The sequence below is a fragment of the Drosophila subpulchrella genome, chromosome 2R (genome assembly GCF_014743375.2).
Source record: "Drosophila subpulchrella strain 33 F10 #4 breed RU33 chromosome 2R, RU_Dsub_v1.1 Primary Assembly, whole genome shotgun sequence".
NCBI classification, from domain to species: domain Eukaryota; kingdom Metazoa; phylum Arthropoda; class Insecta; order Diptera; family Drosophilidae; genus Drosophila; species Drosophila subpulchrella.
This window is the reverse complement of record NC_050611.1, coordinates 21570287-21589824: the sequence shown is the minus strand read 5'-3', so window position 1 is coordinate 21589824 and position 19538 is coordinate 21570287. Positions and strand designations below refer to the sequence as shown.

Genomic DNA, 19538 nt, shown 5'->3' with positions numbered 1-19538 from the left:
AGGAAGAGTGAGATGCCGCATTTGCCAGTCACGGCAAAGCGATTGAAAGTCGTTTTGTGTGAATGGTGGGTCTGGCCAACTGGGCATCTGAGTTGGCAACGCGGCGACCAGATTGTGATAAATATTTCAGATATCTGTTAATTTTTGAATGTATTAAAGCTATTAGCATTGTATATTCACGAATATATTTTATTCTGTCAGTGTCTCAATTTTTAAACACGAGTGTTGTTACGATTATAGGCCTGCTCTTTGCAATAAATATCTATTTGCAAACTAAAAGCTTCCTCTTTGGATGTTACTTAGCAGCGTTGCCAGACTGGTGATGGTTCCGGCTTGATTTTCCACCAGCTACGATTAAGTGTCATAGTGCATTTAAATGCTAAAAAGTCAAGACATCATTTCAGCAGTAAAGGACAGCGACCAAAATGCAATAACATTTCTGGAATTGTATTACTTGATTTTCAAATTGTTGAATTAATATTGATGTATTGCTTAAATTGTTGAAAACTCAAGTCACAATTTTAGCAGTTAAAGACAGCGACTAACAATTTATTTCAACTCAATTCAATTTCTGGAATTTTTTCATTTGGCTTTCAAACAGCTGTGATTTAAATGCTAACGAAAACTGGTACAGTTTTACTTGTCAACCCGATTTTTAACTGCTTAACAGTTCACAGGATTTTTAAATTCCAAATTTTAATGCAAATATAATATGTATTTGTAACTTTCGACAAACAGCTGGTTAAAATTACACAATTCAAAAGTTTCGGAAATACCCTGCATTTATGATTTAAATGGTATTAAAGTGGTATTTTTTGAAACTCAAGTGGTATTTTTAGGCCGGATAGTATTTTTCGTCTGCATCGGCGCGGTCACACAGTCAAATGAAAATTTGTAAGATTTTAGAGCAGATCGGTGTCCGTGATTTCCTCAATTTAAGGCCAATTTGTATTATTAGAACTGTTGGAAAATGCGTCGGGGAAGAGCGCGGGTCGTGTGAAATGCATGCGAAAGTCGTCGGTGCGGCAAATCAGTGCGAAAAACATCCCAAATGTGCGTAGGCCCCACACTCACTCTCACACACACACGCGCGCACATACACAGCTTTTTCGGTCAACACTCGTTCGCCGTGGGTGCGAGCAGCACAACACTAACAGTGCCGCGCAGCAGCATTGACAGCGCAGCGAGAGCGAGAGAGAGGCAAACAGCGGGCGGCGGACAACAACAGTGCGAAGCGAAGGAAAATGTTTTCATTTTTCTAAAGTCGACGGGTTCCCCAAAGAAAATCGGCAACTTGATGGCTCAAAACGGATCGGGAAAACATTAATTATGCCATGTATGGGCGATTGAAGACTGTGGCGAGGTGAAAAGTGCGTAAATGGCTGGGCCAGGCCAACAAATTGCAACAGCTGATGCAGCAGCAGCAGCATCTCGAGAAAAGCGAACAGACAACTGTAAAGTGTTCTCTGTTATTGTCGCACTGCAGCCCCGCCCCCCGCCCACCGTCGCCCGTTGCCCTCTGTGAATGATTCACATTTTCCTTGGCCCCCCTTTATCCCCCTTTTGCCTTGCCCCGCCCCATCCTCGAAAACAATCGCTGCCCAATGCGTGTGCGCAATTAGTTCTGTTTTTTCCGATTTCCAAGTTGTTTGCCAAAGTGCCAATCGTGTTTTCTTTTTCCACGTGTCTAGGCTCCAAGTGAAAACCCCCTAAAGTGAAGAAAACTCCACTCGCACACACACACGCACGCACTCGGTAGAGACACACGGTAAAAGGAAAAGCGGTGTGTTTTGTGGGCAAACAAAGAGTGTGAAAAGTGCAAAAAGTGCGGAAAGTGAAGTGGCGGGCGTCGGAGAGCCGGAGTCGTCCGTCGCAGGAAAATCCGTCAGCATGGATGTCGAAACACAGGAAATACGACAGGTGAGAAGAGGGTCTCCCCTCTGTTCTCCTATGTATATTTGAGACCACAAAGCAACACTCATTAACATTCCAACTGAGGCTAACACCTACTCTCTTGGCCAAAATGGTGCGCTGAGGTAATGCCGCTCTGCTCAAAAACGTAACGCTTAGTATGCGACCGACAGACACCTACTTACCATTCATATTCATTCTCATTCGACTGGTTTAAGTTTCGACGGCCAATGCAAACCACTACAACCGGTAGTAGTTGTGTGTGGGGTGTGCTTGAGCTGATCGGAAAATAATACCTGAAACTTCCATTCATAAAACGGCAGTACACAGCCGGAAAACCCTTCGATTGGGCATTTGTTATCGTTTTTCTCACTCTCAGTTAGCTGCTGTTGCATGACCTAATCGCTAAATATGAAAAATAGAGAAGCAAAAAAAAAAACGGCTTACGCATGCGAAAGCCAGGCAAAAAGGGAGAAACGCCGTTAACACTCTGCTCCGCGGTTTGGGGCCTTGCGTGTACACTCCACTCCGACTTTTCCCCCAGACAACTCCCTAGAAAGTTGTGCTCGAAGTCATTCTTGGACAGCAAACAGACTATAGACCATAACTCAAAGCTAAACCCATTCAAACATCCAAACATCAACTTGCTGACTCAAGCGGTACGCTCTCTTCTTGCCGCTTTCCTTCGTCGGCACTCTCTGTTGTATTTATATATTTAGCTTTAGCCTTAGCTCTACCCCAGCTATCGTATCTCCGCCCGTTCTCTGGAATGGAATGCCAAAAACAAACGATAGATAATGAAATCATAAAGCCGCGCCAATTTCAATTTGTGACATTTGAAAAACCGCCAGCAACTGAAATTTTATTACAAACACATGCAGGCGATGTGTGTGCACAGAGCAAAAAGATCCCGAGAAGTCAGCATCACATAATTCTTCATATTAATTCATCATTAAACTTTAAATTTAGTTCAATTTCTTCATACCAGAATGGGTTTAGGGAGACACGAGTTAATATGAATATTTTAGAATGGAAAGGTTTTCAGTTATTATTAATTTATATTATCTTTGATATATGATAACAAGCAAGTATTTCTAATAGTAAGGACTGAGAATCTCATATAATTAATCAGGAATTTAAATCCCCGGTTTTAGACTTTATTTTCACAGTTGTCATTTGTATTTTACACCGTAGATAATTAGGTCATGTTTTTGTTTTCTGTATATATATGCTCGAGGAAAAATATGCCATCCATCCATCCATCGTGCGCTCATTCATAGTGGGCGTCTAAACCAGCCGTCATTTATTGTATTTCTCCGAATTGTTTACACGGTCTTTTGAAACTTGAGTTTCAGACATTTTTCTCCGCGAGTCAATGTAAAGTGCAGCCAGAGATTTTCCGTTTTTCCGTTTCGTTGGCCATTCAAATTATGCTGCGGACAGTTTCTTGTGCTTTTGGTGGAAAGCGCTTGGCTGGGCAAACAAACAGGTTTTCCCTCCACCTGTTGACCAATTCGCATAGTTGCTCGGTCTACGACCTACGCCAATATTGTTTCCCGGCAATGCAGTTTTGCGCTCAAATTATTTCTGGCATTTTTCAATAAGCTTTTAATCCAAACAACGCCCAAGATCAGCGCTCTATAGGTACACAGGTATACAAAAGAATTGAACCACTTCGATGAGATTTTCTGACATAGTTATTGATGACTTCATGCAACGATTTTGTAAGAAACCCGTTTGAAATTTATGGAATGAAAGCAAATAATAAAGACACCACAGAAGTCTTGCAGCCCAAACGACAAGCATGCCGAAAGCAATATGAGAATTAATGGATTGTTTTACACGAGGTTCGGCTATGTATAGGTACTCTCTCTGTTTCTACCTTATCTTCTACTGTTGACCGGTGTCGGCTGTTTTATGTTTACTTTCTTCATTATTATAATCCCACTAACATTAAAAGGGGATTCCAAAAGATAGACAGCAAGTAGGGGACCCTCTGTTTCTCCACACCTTCCTTATCAGATAGAAACACATGTTTTCTAAGTTTTCACGTTGAGATACCACAAATAGGAACATATTTTGTATGGGATTCGACCGATAGAACCAATTTCCGCATCTGCAACGGCGACAGTTTCCCTCTTGAGAATTTATTTTGATTGCTTTTCCCCCAGTTTCAATTAGACCAAGAAGAGGCCATTCGGAATAGAGCGGAATTGTGATTATGAGTGCAGCAACAAGAAATGGGTTGGCTGGCGAAACATGGCAGCACTCGAGATGATTCTAAAAACGGAGCAGGAAAAAAGGCAGGCTGTGTGCCCGCGAGTGGAGTGGAGTCTTTCATGCTGAGTGACCATCGTCCATCGGACAACCAGCTGCCCCTTCACTTCCCGGCCACTCCCTTTATGGCCCCAAAATCAAAAAGAGTTGGCGAGGGAGGGTTGGGGAGAACAATGAAAGGCGGCTGGCGGCGCACGCCAAGCCAAACACGAGCGAGTTTATCGAACTCATATTGAAGATTGTACGCATGGCTTCACTTGGTTACCAGATGCAGCAGGCAACTGCGGGGATGGGTATGATGATGGGCAGCGGGGATCGGGGCTACAGATACAAAAGCACTTAAGAGTGCACTAGTTAATTGCCAAGAAAAGGCCAGTCATTCAATCCGCAGAGGATGCAGTTGTAGAGCATTGATTACGCAGGCTCAACTTGGCCTTGGGTTCGGAATAGGAGTGGGAACTGGAATTGGAATTGGAATGGGAATGGGTGCCACCTGCTGTACAGAATGTTCTCACATTATCGCTAACTCTGTTTCCCATCATTGCGCCATTGCAGGCTCGTCAACGTGCTTCCGTCAAGTGGCTGCTCTCGAAGGCCTTCAACAATCGCGTGCCGGACAACCTGAAGGAGCCCTTCTACCGCGACCATGAGAACCAGGAGCGCCTCAAGCCGCAGATCATCGTGGAGCTGGGCAACGCCACGCTCTACTGCCAGACGCTGTCCAATCTGTACTCAGATCCCAACTACCAAAGCATGAACCACTGGTCAATAATACAGACGCTAGCGCGCAAGGGAGTTCCCGTGGCCGAATCCTCGGACATGCCCATTACCGAAACGGTATTAATTCAAACGAATCCGCTGCGAATTGTGAGTATAAAAGTCGATCTTTGTGGGCTCTCCCTAATTTATTGATTCGCTTTTATCGCTTTCAGAACGCCCACATGTCTGTGATAGAATCGCTGATGGTTTTGTATGCGAAGGAAATATCGTCGGGTGACCGCGTCATGGCGGCCATACGAAGGTGACTCAATTGACTGATATTATTAACTACATATAGTAATCATTGTCATCATAACTCCTTCAGAATATCTGGCAACAACTATCAGGCGCCTCCTGGCCAGTCCTACGAGCAAGCTCTGCTGGGCTGGATTTCACATGCTTGCGCCGCTCTCAAGAAGCGCATTATCAAGGAGGTGGACGCCGGACTGCCCGATGATAATGTGGGTTACCACTCCCCTTAGTCTCCATCCCATCCTAACTAATTTACAAATTAACCACAGGGCTCTCGTCTGCAGACGCCGGATATACCGCCTGTAAGGGACTTCCAGGATCTGTGCGATGGCATCTGCTTGGCACTGCTCATCTCGTACTACTGCCCAAAGGTGGTGCCGTGGACGAGTGTGCGGATTAACTATCTGCCGGCCGTCGAGGATTCGATCCACAACATCCTGCTGGTGTGCAATTTCTCGCAGAAGCATCTGCCATATAGCGTCTTCCACATGACGCCCGAGGATGTGACCTATATGCGCGGGTAGCTACCACTTGTCCCCCACTTAAACCAAGTATTCCATTAATACGATATCTTTTTATTTCAGATCCATGAAACTGAATCTGGTACTGCTGCTCACGGACCTATTCAATCTGTTCGAGATACACCCAGCCAAGTGTGTTTGCTACCCCGGCATGGATGGTCAGGGTAAGTGGATCGTTTCTTTGTCGAGTATTCATTCCCAAAACTCTGCACCGCATCGCATCTACCCCCCCAAGTTCCCTGATCTCAACCCCCAAACGATTGGCCTGCCTGTGTTTGAATATCAGTCCGGGGCATGCATATTGTTGTCCAATTGTATCCGAAGTATCCTTGTTTGCATTTAGTTTTGTCTTCGTTTTCCCTATGATTTGCTTTAATTTTTACTCTTGATTTAATTAAGAATTGGTCACCAAAGAAATGAGAAATAAATTAGTCATAGTGCGAGGAAATCCATAAAAGCCTTTTTAGAATTGCACTCAGCTGGAATTTTGAGTGAATCAACTCATATCAAAAGTCAACAAAGGGTAAAAGCATTCATCAATTAGTCACAGAAAGTTTATTAGGTAGGAATTTAGAGCGCTTCACAGCTCGTAGATTTCGTTGATAAGCCCGCAAATAAGTCTCAGTTTAAGATCAACCGCAAAGCACCTTTTAGGAAAAGATCTGTCAGTGAAACCACAGAAATTTAGCTAAATCTTATTTATGTTTCTGTATAGTTCCTGCGGTTGTTTTCGTTTGTTAACCACCGAGTCCACCGAGAAATTGACATGGAATCATATGTAATCTTTCATCATCTTAGCATTCACCCGACCCCACCAACAAAAGTAGTGAAATCCAATCCAAATCGAATAAATCAAACCTGTACTTGATTCTCTTTCTTTGTTTATGTGCAAACGCTTCCTCTTGCCACTCGTAACCACAAACAATCCACCAATAATTTGGGTTCTAACCACACTAAACACACCAACCACATCTATACACTTCCCAAAATAAAACACACTACGTACAATGTGCTATGTGACTCTCGATTGATCCGCTCTCCAATCCAATCCCGACTCGACTCGACGATATCCAGATGTCATCGCCCGGCGCACTTTGGGCGCCAATGAGCACGGGATCTGCCATCGAAGGGGGCTCACTGTACAGCCCGTCACACCCATTCCCGATCTGCGCAGCGATCTCGACCAGCCGCCAGTGGGCTCGCCTCAGAATCGACCACCGTTCCAAGGTTTTAAGTCAAACTTTTTGTATCCGAGCATTTTCTATGTACCCCAAAATATCCCAAATCTCAATTTTTCCTCCTTCGTTTGTTCATGAATGTGTTTCCATTTCCATATGTTTGTTCTTTCTTTGCTTGTTCTGCTCACATTGAGTTTGTTTGTTTGTTCGTTTGTTTGCTTCATTGATTATTCCTTGGTGTTTAGCCAAAGAGATCGATTTATAATCATGTGATATGCATTTTAATATAGACTAAGTACCAAGTAATGTCTCTCACACGATGCACAGAAACCGAAGCTCTGTAATGTCTGTAATAAGTGCACCACTCTCATCAGATCAATCAGTAGAAATTGTTGTACTTTAGAGACTGCATTTTGTCATCATAATTCTCTAAGCACCATGACTGAACATGACTTGACCCATTTAGCAGAGAAATCGGGTAAACCGGGAACCATGGGTGAACTGGAAAACATGTCTATGTAAATAGCGATCATGAATGTTTGGTGCTATAGCTAAACCAAAATACTTGGTTCTGGTGTGTCAGAATTCCATGTTCCAGAGAGTGAAAGTGCTGTGCGTTAGTCACCTGGCAGACAGACTTCCCTTGGGGATAATTACAGAGTTCATGGGGGACTGGGACTTCTCAGCTCACTTGGCCACATCCATAACCCATCCACGGACTGCGATTCACCTTGTTTCTGCTTTCGAATTGTGTTGTTTGCTTTTGCCCGCTTCCGATGCAACGAGTCAATGAATAACCAACCGAAATATTCAAGTTCATTTACCTCGCAAGCTGAACAAATTGATTTTATTCATTTACGTTTTCTTTTTTTCCGTTTTTTGTGAATTTTCGTGTATTTAGTTCCGCACTCGAATTCATTTGGCGGTGGCTTAAATCGCAGATCAACCCCGCCCAACGAGTACCAGACGGTTCAGTCAAATAATTTCGATGGTAATAATCATGCCGAAGGTAATATATTTCGTTTATTATTGTTAATTAATTATATGTCTACCCGTATTTATTTACATTTAGTTTGTCTGCGTTTCTGTTTGCTTTTGACATGCACAACAGACACAAAATCTTAACATTTTATTGGTTTATGATTAAATTTAAATTTTGTAACTTTTCTTTTCACCACCCACCGACCCGTACACCCGCTTAACCACCAACCATTGCAACTGCTCCCCGCTGATCCCGCCGGTCCGCAACGTGCAGCCTTCGTGGTGCACAAGTCGCGTGGCATCACCACACTCGCCTCCATGCACTCGCAGCAGCAGCAGCAGCTCCATCAGCAACACCAGCAGCAGCAACAGCAGCAATACCACCAGCAGGCACCGCAGCAACACCCGTCCCAGTCGCAGCTCCAAATCCAGCAGCAGGAGCCCTTGGTTCCGGCTCGGTTGCGCCAGGCTAAAGAAAAGACCAATGTCGAGTCGAAGGCGGACGAGAGAGGTTTGCCCAGCTTGCTAGCAGTTCATTTTTGCTTTCTTAGACTTGACGTCTTGTATGTGGCGGAAAAACGTGTGGGAACTTGTCAATTGCGATATCGGAAATCCCAGTTTGTTAAGCGCCGAATTCTCAATGTCAAGTTATCTTTCGCCGTTAAGTTTAATTGCATTTCGGAAGCATTCAGTTTCTCAACATCATTCTAGTGCTTATATAACTAAAAACCTTTAACCAGAGGTTATTTTCTAGTCCCACTGAGAAAACTATTTTGTCCTTCCAAGCAATATAAATTCATGCTAACTCTTGACATTGAGAAATTGGCCCTTAACTTTTAAAATGATTTTCGTTTGTGCCACATGCAAGTCTGTTCCCTATTTTTATGTATTATTTATTTAATTTAATTTATTTAATCTTCTTTTTTATTTAAATCTTTTTGTTTTGCTATCGTATCAAAACGAACAGGCGATTTTGTCGCTGCGGGTCGACCAAGTAACTGGGAACAGAGCCGCCGGCCAAGCTTTGCAGGTATGAGCCAACACAGCCACTGTTGACCCAGAATCGTTGTAGCCGAATGTAGTTGTAGTTGTCCATTTTTGTGCGTTGATTTGAATGCCATTTAATTTGTGTTATGGTTCAGTTTGGCTTTATTACATGTCCTTCAAAGCTGATCTCTCTCCTGATCCATTAGTGTTGTGGTTTTCTTTCAGTTTCAGTTCGATAACACTTTTCTGAACTTTCAGGTCGTCGTTCGCGCAGGAATTCTTCCAGCGAGGACTCCCAGCTGACCATCGAGAACTTTGGCGGCTCCCAGGATCAGCTGAATACCCTAGGGCGGTACGAACGCGACAGGGAACGTAAGTTGTCCAACACCAGCGTGGGCAGTGCATATCCAGTTGAACCCGCTGTGGCCGTGCGATCTTCGATTGCCGATGCCCGAGGCACCTTGCAACTGGGCTATGATACGGATTCGGGCTCTGAGAAGCAGGATCGCGAAACGGAAAAGTATTCGATGCGCCGGCAAGTCAGGTGAGTCATCTAACCGATAAATTGTATTGTAAATCGAAAAGAATTGTGGTTGATAACAAAGATCCCCTTACTTCCTTATCGATAGTGTCGACAATGTGCCCACGGTTTCGTCGCACAATCTCTCGAATACGGGCAGCCCGTTGCCGGTGGCAAGGCACAAGCAACATTCCAGCGACAAAGACTACAGCAGCAACAGTGGCATGACACCGGATGCCTACAACGACACCCGTTCCACCAGTGGCTACGACCCGGAGAGCACTCCCGTGCGCAAATCCTCAACGAGCAGCATGCCAGCGAGTCCCGCTGCCTGGCAGTTGGATGTGGGAGACGACGACATGCGATCGCTGGAGAATGCCAGCAAGCTGTCCACAATCAGGATGAAGCTGGAGGAGAAGCGGCGGCGCATAGAGCAGGACAAGCGCAAGATCGAGATGGCCTTGCTGCGGCACCAGGAGAAGGTAGGCTTTGAATCATTAGCTTTGAGCTTGGTAACTTATCTAGAAACTTATCTCGATGTATTCGCAGGAGGATCTGGAGTCGTGTCCGGACGTGATGAAGTGGGAAACCATGAGCAACGAATCGAAGCGCACGCCTGACATGGATCCCGTTGACTTGGACAAGTACCAGGTGGGTGTGACCTGTTTTGCTACCTGTTAATGCCCCCTTCCTCCTCTAACCAATCCTCCGAGTGCCAGAGAATTATCGTCTAACGCCTGTGTCTCTCTTTTACCCCCATTTTGTGTCTGTGCCTGCTTCAACATCCACACAAACTCATACGCAACACTTACACAACACAACACAAAACACGCCCATTAACCCACCAAACAACAATAACCCTACCACCTAATCGCCCGGATGTGGAACGAGCAGCAAAGTATCGCCATCATGAACATGAATCTGCAGGACATTCAGCAGGATATTCACCGCCTGGCCACCCAGCAAAGTCAGATGCAGGCTCAGCACCTGCAGGCCCAGCAGCTGATGCAGGCTCAGCAGATAGCCAACATGCTGAACCAGGTAATCCATCCGCCCACCACATCCCCGACCAAGTGCCTCTACCTCACAGCAGCAGCCGCGCATATTAACGATGGATGTGGAATGCTTATTGTTTTGTGTTGTCCCTGGCTGGCTCTTTAAGAACTGATTAGTGATTACACTCTAAATCCGCCTGGAATTTTGACAAACGATTATACAAGTTTTTGATTACTGAATAATACTTAAATGTCTTTAATTGTTGACTACTGACGTCGGCTAATATGTAAACATCAGTCTACGCCTTCCTTTACTGGTTGAAGTGAATAAGGATACAAATAAGTTTAACCAATCGTCGTATTGAAAATCATATTAAAAAAAGGATTTCACATATTTTCCGATCTCTTTCGATTACAAATCAATCATTAGCGATTCCTGAAATGAAATTCTACTATTTTTTTAAATAAATATGGTCGACAATCGTATATTAAAGGCTCTTCCTAAGTAATCTATAAATGCTGTAATCACTAACCTCATTCTTAACCACAAGCGCCCAGCGTATCCCGATAATGATTGTTTATTACTAGTTAAGAATTGGGAAAGGATATCATTCAATGCTCGTTTGTTAACTAACTACTTGTTCTATTTTTGTTACCCTGCAACACACGCAACACTTGAAATCTGCAACTCGCCACCTGCCCACACGCAATCCTCACTAACTGCATCCACAGCAGCAGACCTACGGGTCGCAGCAGCACCTGGCCGATCACCATTACCAGCAGCCGAGACCCATGCAGCAAAGCTTTGGTTCATCGCCGCATCTTCCGCAGGCTTACAATGCTCCAGTCAGTGCGTACGGCTCCCGTCCGCCCAGCCGCGATCCCTACCAGCAGCAGCACCAGCATCAGCAGCCACAGCCGATGGCGATGCCCCAGCCGATGCAGTACGTCAACGAGCACGGGCAGTATATGTCGCCGCCGCAGCCCGCCCACTACATGCAGCAGCAGCCACAGCAGCAGCCGCAGAGCATCTACAGTGACAACGGTGCGGCGTACAACAACCACAGCAACCACTCGCCCTACGGCGGAGCCCCACAGTATCGGAGCAGTGTGGTATACGACGATTACGGGCAGCCCACCAACCACTTCTACCTGCACGAGTCGTCGCCACAGCCTCAGGCTCATCCGCAGCGCAGGACCTGGGCTCACTCAGCGGCAGCTGCCGCCTACGAGCAGCAGCAGCAGATCCAGCCGCCTCTGGTGGATGTTAATGCCTGGCAGACACAGCAGCACCAGAAGCAGAAACAGACCTGGATGAACAGGCCGCCGTCGAGTGCAGGGGCTCCCAGTCCCGGCAGCTTTGTGCTGCACCAGAACGGAGGAGGGGGCGGCGGAGGCGGTGGTGGTGGCGAGCTACAGCACCTGTTTCAGGTACAGGCCTCACCTCAGCACGGCCAACGTCAGGTGAGCGGATCCAATGGCGTGCAGCGCCAGCAATCGCTGACCAATTTGCGCGACAATCGATCGCCCAAGGCGCCGCAACAAATGGGAATGCCCATGGTGATGCCCATGCAACACGAGGACATGATGGCGCCGCAGAGCATTTGCTTCATCGGTGACGAGGAGGATGTGGATGAGCTGGAGCGCAACATCATCGAATCCATGCAGTCCACGCGCATCTCCGACTTTGTGCACCAGCAGCAGCAGCAACACCAACAGCAACTTCAGCAGCAACAGCGGTTGCAGGGGCACAGTGGACGAGGCAGCAGCTCGGAGGATTACGACAGCGGGGAGATGATCTCCAACAAGCTGAACATCACCAGCGGCAATCTCACCTACCGCATTCCCTCGCCCTCCCGTCCCTCCATCCAAGCCAACAGCTTCCAGGATCCCCGAGCAATGGCAGCGGCATCCGGCGGCGACGACCAACCGCCTGAGAAGGGCTTCTACATCTCCTTCGACGATGAGCAGCCCAAGCGACCCAAGCCCCCGCTGCGGGCCAAGCGATCGCCCAAAAAGGAGGCTCCGCCGGGAAGCAGGGACAGCGTCGATAACCAGGCGACTCTCAAACGTGAATCGCTTAGTCAGCTGCACAACAACAACAACATTGGGTTCGGTGGTGAGGATGTGAACAGCAAACCGGTGACCAGGCACAGTATCCATGGCCTAAACAACTCCAACAGTGTCAAATCCCCCGGGAATGCCACATACAACAAGTACACCGATGAGCCGCCCATCCAACTCCGCCAGCTGGCCGTCTCGGGAGCAGTTTCGCCAACTGGCAACGAGCGTCGGCTCTTGGAGGATTTGACCAACCAGCCACCGCAGCAAACGATGCAGCAACCGATGTCGCCCACGCGACTCCAGCAGAGCAGCAACAACGCAGAGGCGGCAAAAAACAAGGCACTGGTCATTGGAGCAGATGCCACCAACTTGGATCCGGTAAGTGCCAGAAATTGGTTTAGGAAATGTAATCAAAATTTATTTGAAAAAACTGTTATAAAGCAAAAGAAATTCAAAAACCAGAGAAAACAATTATTATTATTGAAATGAGGAACTATCTCTATTTCTTCTGCGCAGAATCCAACAGACACGTTAGTCGCAGATGAGTGTCTTAAGATCTTCCCATATTAAACGTATCTATTTATTTGCTTTCCAGGACTCTGTCGATGAGATGGAGCGCCGCAAGGAGAAGATCATGCTGCTGTCCCTGCAACGTCGCCAGCAGCAGGAGGAGGCCAAGGCGCGCAAGGAGATCGAGTCTTCCCAGAAGCGGGAAAAAGAGCGCGAGAAGGAGGAGGAGCGTTCACGGAAGAAGGAAGAGCAAATGGCTAGGCGAGCGGCCATTTTGGAACAGCACAGACTCAAGAAAGCCATCGAAGAGGCCGAGCGAGAGGTACGACAACAGTCGCAAAAAAAGAAATATAAATCTGTAACCCAATGTTTGAATTCTTCCATAGGGTAAAACCCTGGATCGGCCCGATTTGCATGTGAAACTGCAACCCCATTCATCCACCTCAACGACTCCGCGACTGAGGCAGCAGCGCACCACGCGTCCCAGGCCCAAGACGATCCACGTGGACGATGCCAGCGTGGACATCAGCGAGGCTTCGAGCATCTCTAGTCGGGGCAAGAAAGGCTCAAGCTCGAATCTAACCGGTGAGCAGCTAACCGGGGTTAAAAAGCCGAACTTGCAACTCACAACAGTCGATTCCAAGTTTATAAGATATTCGGCGTGCCGAAAGTACTCTTATCTTTTGTGTTTTCTAATTTGATTTACCTGCTTTACACCCACCTATATAATGATTTGGTTTATCCCTCTGCCTACCGCTAATTTGTTGATATTTTGTTTTCGTTTTGAATTTGAACTGAACAGGCTACGGTCAACTAAGCTCAAATTCAATGAAAAGAGATTACTACAGGGGCTCGCAAGACTCCCTCACTGTAAAAGGTAATTTATGTTTTTATTATTTTACGCTCATTGCATTGTCTATTTCATCCTTTGTAGTTTTATTTAAGTTATGCATGCTTAGTTACACTTTAAGTTGATTGATTTTATGGTACTTTTCCGGTAGATGGGTCTTATAATCTAACGATTTGAATTGCACCTCGACTTGATTGTAGTTCTAAGTTAACTTAAAAATAACTGGTATTTGGACACCTATTTGATAAGCCATAACAACTAATCTCGTTCAAACAGAGTCACCCGATGATTATCCCAGTACAAGTTCAACTCCGATTGGACGACGGGGATCGTACAAAACTTCCAGAGGTTGGTGATGGATAACACGCCCACTAAGTTCTCTTTTTTGTTTTCCTTTGTTATACTTCCACAAAATTCGCATTCGAACACGCTAAAAAATGAAACGAAAGTTACGCTCAAGCGCTTCCAGTTTTTTATGGTTTGTCTTTAACTAACAAGTTTTTTATTTTGGTTGAATTACTGATATATGGCTAACAGCTACCTGCATACAACCTCAACTAATATAATGCACTGCCAGAAAGACTGCACCTGATGAGGAGAATAATGGACCTGAGGCGTGGTTGAGGATATATATAGTACATTTTTTTTTTTACTTTTAGTTAACTGGTTTTTGGGGATGCTATTTAAAATGATGAATTTTGGTTTTGGGGGTCCTGGGCGATAAGTTTGATTTACGATATTTGTACCTCATTTTGTGCCACCCATTCATTTGTGTTAACGAATTGCGAATGGATAAGAATCATGTATACTGATGCACTCGGCTCGCGTCTTGCGTGACCCGACTTGACCTGATTTCAGAGCCAGCCGGCGTAGAAAGGGGCCGCACTCTGTCGCGTATCTCCGTCGCTAAGGGCAGCACGCTTAATTTCCGGGGCCGAAAGTCCAATTCGCTAATGAATCTGTGCGGTAAGAAGCGTTCCACAGCAGCAACAATCAAGCTGCCTGCCTGTTACCTTTACCTTTCTCTGTTATCCCAATACTCTACTCTACTCTCTATCCAACTAAGTATTTACCTGTCTGCTACTTTCTATTGATTTCGGATGGTATCTAGTGGTATCTTTTGCTTTGACTTGTTATTGTACTTTGGTTCTGGTATCTTTGGTGGTGATAAGTAATTTACTTTCATTTTCTGTACTCTTGTCTTCATTTTAATGTACATATTTGAATTCTTTGCTGTTTTGCGATTTTAGTTTTTAACCTTTCACTGCGATGATTCGGTTTCCCCGAGCTCCTTACCATGATGCGGTGGTTGTGGTGGTGGTCTGGTCCCTTCTCAAGCTTTCTTGTGTTCGTCAGCTGATTTGCGGGGACTGTGGTTGGTTTCTACAGCTTAAAATTCGCAACTGGTTCTGGCATACTTTCAATCGATCGAATTTGCTTACTCCACTTGTGACATATACATACAATATAGGGATGGTACACTAGCACAAAAACACTCACTCAAACATCTGCACCGCCACACTAATCAGTACATTTGTTCGATTTTAATCCAGATCACGATCAACTAGCTATTAAGAGTTCTACGAAATTGCTTAACTAAATTTTGTGCACACATTCTCTTCTTTTATTTCTCTTTCTTTCAACTCAAACCTGTCTGAAAAAAACGATTCTTGAAATTGACCAACCAAAAATACTATCAAATATTAACCGAATAAAACGAACTCATCGAATTCGCCATCCATCCACGTGACTGGTGACTAACAAAAACGCATCGTAACGCATCCATCGAATGATTCCACCACCTGCATGGACTGGGTGATCCCATTCTGATCCAATACGATCCGATCTGTTTTGTGCATGTGACCGAATGCCCGCTGAATGCCTCGATTGACACGGACTCCACCCTGCTCTCTTGCTTGCCGGTTAGACACAGATTCGGGACTGGGACGCGCCACTCCGCCGAGGCGTGCTCCGTCGCCTGGAATGGGAATGGGCGCTTCAGGTAGGCATATGCCATCTCCCTCCGGACCGGGCTCTTTGCCGCCAGGTTTGATATCGAAACGTCGCGGATTTGATGATGGATCCAGCGATTTCTCTTTAACTCCGAATTTGAACATGGAATATTCGGGTTTGTATCCTCTCTCTCTCTCGTCTTCCAAAAAAAAAAACAAACAAAACCAAACCATACATGCCATACCAATACTTCAAATCAACCCTCAGTTATATAATCACCTTCCACCAATCCATACACCATTGGTCATCACCTGCATCAGTACTACCTAAGTTGGAACGCATCATTATGATTTCAAAGTTTTCAGTTTAATTGTTTTTCCGTTTGTTCATTCATTACGAATTGGCTTACTTTGTGCAGAGTGCATTTTATTTATTCGACATACATATGAGTTCTACATAGATATACAAGTTCTAGAGGGCTGCGACAGTCTGTAGAATCCGATTCTTCGTTTGTCCACTTGTTACGTTCCCTAGCGTCGTCAAATCCACGACTTTCGATGGTCAAATGTATCCCAAAAAATGTGTTCTTAGTGATTTAAAAACACCGCAAGAGCTTTCTAATCCATAAATCCAGATTGGCCCGATTAACAGCTTCACTTTGCAATACTAAAAACTAAATTGCAAGCACTACTGTTAAGTTTTTATTTGTTTTTAAATATTTTGCTTTTAAGTTTATAGTTTATTTGTATGTAATAGAAACTTAAGACAGGCTGCATTTAACTTATGATTTCATTACATTTTGTGAGAAAGTTTTTTGTTTCTTTTGAAAAATGAATTTTAATATGTTATATAGTATTTCCAAGTATCTAAACTGTGGATCCCGTAGATTCACCCAATGTTTAGTATTTAATCTTGTACGTAGCCTGCATTTTGATTAACTAACTAGAAGAATTTACGATTTAGAAGCTTGCCATTGCCACCAAAAAGTAGAAAAGTGTTCGAGTATACTTTCGAGTGCTCTAACTTTGTCTGACTTGCATTCCCAGGTCCTAAACTCTATAAACAACCAGCGGCCAAATCGAATCGTGGGATTATCCTGAACGCCGTTGAATACTGCGTTTTCCCCGGCGTTGTCAACCGCGAGGCCAAACAGAAAGTGCTGGAGAAGATTGCGCGCTCGGAGGCGAAGCACTTTCTGGTACTCTTCCGGGATGCGGGCTGCCAGTTCCGCGCCCTCTACAGCTACCAGCCCGAAACGGACCAGGTAACGAAGCTGTATGGCACTGGGCCTAGTCAAGTCGACGAGGTGATGTTCGACAAGTTCTTCAAGTAAGTGATCCCAGAAGATCCCTTCTTATGGGATTTGTTAAGCCCAATACATCCCCTTCCTTGCAGATACAACTCAGGAGGCAAGTGCTTCTCGCAAGTGCACACAAAGCATCTGACGGTGACCATCGACGCCTTCACAATACACAATTCCCTGTGGCAGGGCAAGCGGGTGCAGTTGCCCAGCAAAAAGGACATGGCGCTTGTTATCTAAGCGGCGGGCAGGGTATTTTGAACGGCGTCCATCGGCTCGGATGCAAGGAGGAGGCGGCAGCAGCGGTGGAGCAGTTGGGCCAACGGGCGCCTGGCGCCGTTTTGGTCGGAACAACACTATTCTACAAGTTTGCGCATTAAGACATCTATGGAAACATAACAAAACATATACCGAAAGTTATTCTGTAGATCGCGGGTTTTGGTGTTCATCGGGGCATATATACGGCTACTTACTATTTGCACATGTTTGAAGGACAAGAAATCGGAATTTACGGAAAATATTGTAGTGATTAATACAATGCGATTGAATATTTATTTTGAATATAAATGCATATATCCAGCCTAAGAATTTATTGTTCACGCAAGCCTGAAACAGTAGGAGAACCATCTAAATGTAAACAAGGAACAGATCAGATACAGATAACAAGTAGAAATAACACAGCAGAGCACACTCGAAAGCCAAAAGAATGTAATGGAATTTTGAATGAATGTATTTTTGTTTGCAAACAGAACGCTCCGCTGAACGACGAGTATGAGGAACAAATGTAGAAAATCCTTTTTATTAATTTGTTTTATATTGTTATGAAGTTATTCATGTGAAATTTTTTCTTTGCCTTAGGCAGGCGGATATGAAATCGTGTATGGGCCGCAGCCAAAGTCGAAACTAATTTTAATGCCACTAGCTATTTATTTTAACACTAATTAATACTTACTTTTTATGCGTATTTAAAAAGGAATAATAATACAACTAATATTTAAAGATATCTATATCTATACAACCAGAAAAAGACTTTTGACTGCTGAAACGGAAATCCATTGTTCTTTTAGATTTCTTTGGCAAAGTCAGATGCACGACGAGCAGTCAGACTCTAAAAAAAACTTCACAAATTGTATTGCACTCCTAACGATTAGAGAACCCTTTCGAATGCATTTGCTTCCTATGTTGAGGCTGGCTGGAATTGACTTGTGTAACTGCCATCAACCTTACTTTTAACTTTGTTCAATGATCACTTTTTAGACCGCTCAACCGTTCGATGCACCTGCTTGCACCTTAGTCCCTAACACCCCACACTCATCCTGTTTTATAAATAAAGCGATCGATCAATCCACGCTGCTATCTTATAATTTATTGCGTAAATCCGCTGGCTCTCTCACTTGTTTACAAAACCGATATTACTCTAATATCCGAAAGGTATTTCACACGCCGCATGTATTTCAAAACGATTGACGTTAGATAGCGAAGTGAGGGTAAAACAAAAACTAATAGAACATAATCCAACTATGAACCGCCATTATGGAATGATTCCGAGCAGATCGGTGAAATTCGGGGGATCAGGTTAAAATAAATATGTATATGTATGTGCGTGTCGGCGCAGCTGTGCCCTTGGCGCAATTCGCTCCTTAATGAATATTAATGAGATCTAAACATTATTATATAAAATGTAATAAAGTTATTGAACATGATTATTTAACAAAGTTGCAATTGGTTTTATTAGTTATTCTAGTTATTAGGTTTTTGGGAATCTTAAAAATAGGGTTTACATTTGGAAGTCATCACGCAAATCATTGTATCGGAGTACGTGCTCCTTGATCTTGGAGCCATCCACCCAGGTGACAAAGTCCTCGAGGTTCCGGGAGACCAGAAAGGCGGGATCCTTTACCATTTCGGGACCCACACGAACATGACCGTGTTCAATAAGGTCTGTGGCGGCTTTCAGGTGCTCCGACATTCGCACTGTCAGGGGAAATGTTTGGTTACTAGGAGATCTAGTGAGATTAGGAAATAACACTCACGCTTCACCATGATCACGGGCAGACGACGGCGGCAAAAGTGACTGGCGGATATCTTGGCCGCGGTCTCCAAAGTTAGCTGATCGTTGGAGACTCCCATGGTGTGCAGTTTGTTCAGGAGCATGGTGGTGGCCTCCACCTTGAAGGGCTCTGAGGCGTCTAACTTGGCTATCCTCTCGGCCAGTTCCCTTATCTCCCTGGATAACTTGTTGTACCTAGAAAGGTTTTAAGAATATTGTATTCCGTGGGAAGTGTATACTTTCCGGTGAAAACTCACTTGGTGTAATCCTCTCTCTTTTGTATGTGAAAGCGCCTGAGTATCTTGTTCTCCTTGCCACTGTTGTCAATCTTCCATGTGATAAAGTCCACCTTTTTGAGCAGCTTCTGCTCGTGGAACTTGAGTTTACGAACCATTTTTAATTATTTTTCAGTTATTGTTGACTAAAAAAA

The 19538-nt window shown here is 44.7% G+C and overlaps 2 protein-coding genes across 49 annotated transcripts; one reads left to right on the top strand and one right to left on the bottom strand.

The window, feature by feature from the left end:
• The first annotated feature begins 658 nt into the window (after positions 1–658).
• LOC119551032 (patronin) lies at positions 659–18076 on the top strand. 48 transcript variants are annotated; one of them, XM_037860094.1, is made up of 24 exons: positions 659–797; positions 1692–1920; positions 4744–5055; positions 5121–5209; positions 5273–5408; positions 5469–5719; positions 5784–5884; positions 6795–6947; positions 7800–7907; positions 8154–8390; positions 8847–8909; positions 9125–9410; positions 9496–9868; positions 9936–10037; positions 10281–10427; positions 11114–12823; positions 13041–13277; positions 13342–13540; positions 13758–13832; positions 14082–14153; positions 14664–14771; positions 15739–15933; positions 16805–17087; positions 17154–18076. In XM_037860094.1, exons 2-24 carry the CDS (start codon positions 1891–1893, stop codon positions 17296–17298), a joined length of 5412 nt encoding a protein of 1803 aa, XP_037716022.1. In that variant the 5' UTR covers positions 659–797; positions 1692–1890; the 3' UTR covers positions 17299–18076. The 48 variants fall into 48 exon arrangements, with proteins under 48 accessions (XP_037716022.1, XP_037716029.1, XP_037716025.1 ...); XM_037860101.1 differs by lacking the exon at positions 659–797 and adding an exon at positions 888–1053 and having other exon boundaries at positions 11213–12823; XM_037860097.1 differs by lacking the exon at positions 659–797 and adding an exon at positions 888–1053 and having other exon boundaries at positions 11117–12823.
• A 685-nt stretch (positions 18077–18761) lies between these two features.
• LOC119551038 (U3 small nucleolar ribonucleoprotein protein IMP3) lies at positions 18762–19537 on the bottom strand. The gene is made up of 3 exons (XM_037860147.1): positions 19366–19537; positions 19092–19303; positions 18762–19032 (listed from the first exon to the last, which is right to left on the bottom strand). The coding sequence occupies exons 1-3, from the start codon at positions 19500–19502 to the stop codon at positions 18836–18838; spliced, it is 546 nt and encodes a 181-aa protein (XP_037716075.1). The 5' UTR covers positions 19503–19537; the 3' UTR covers positions 18762–18835.
• Between the last annotated feature and the right edge of the window lies 1 nt (position 19538).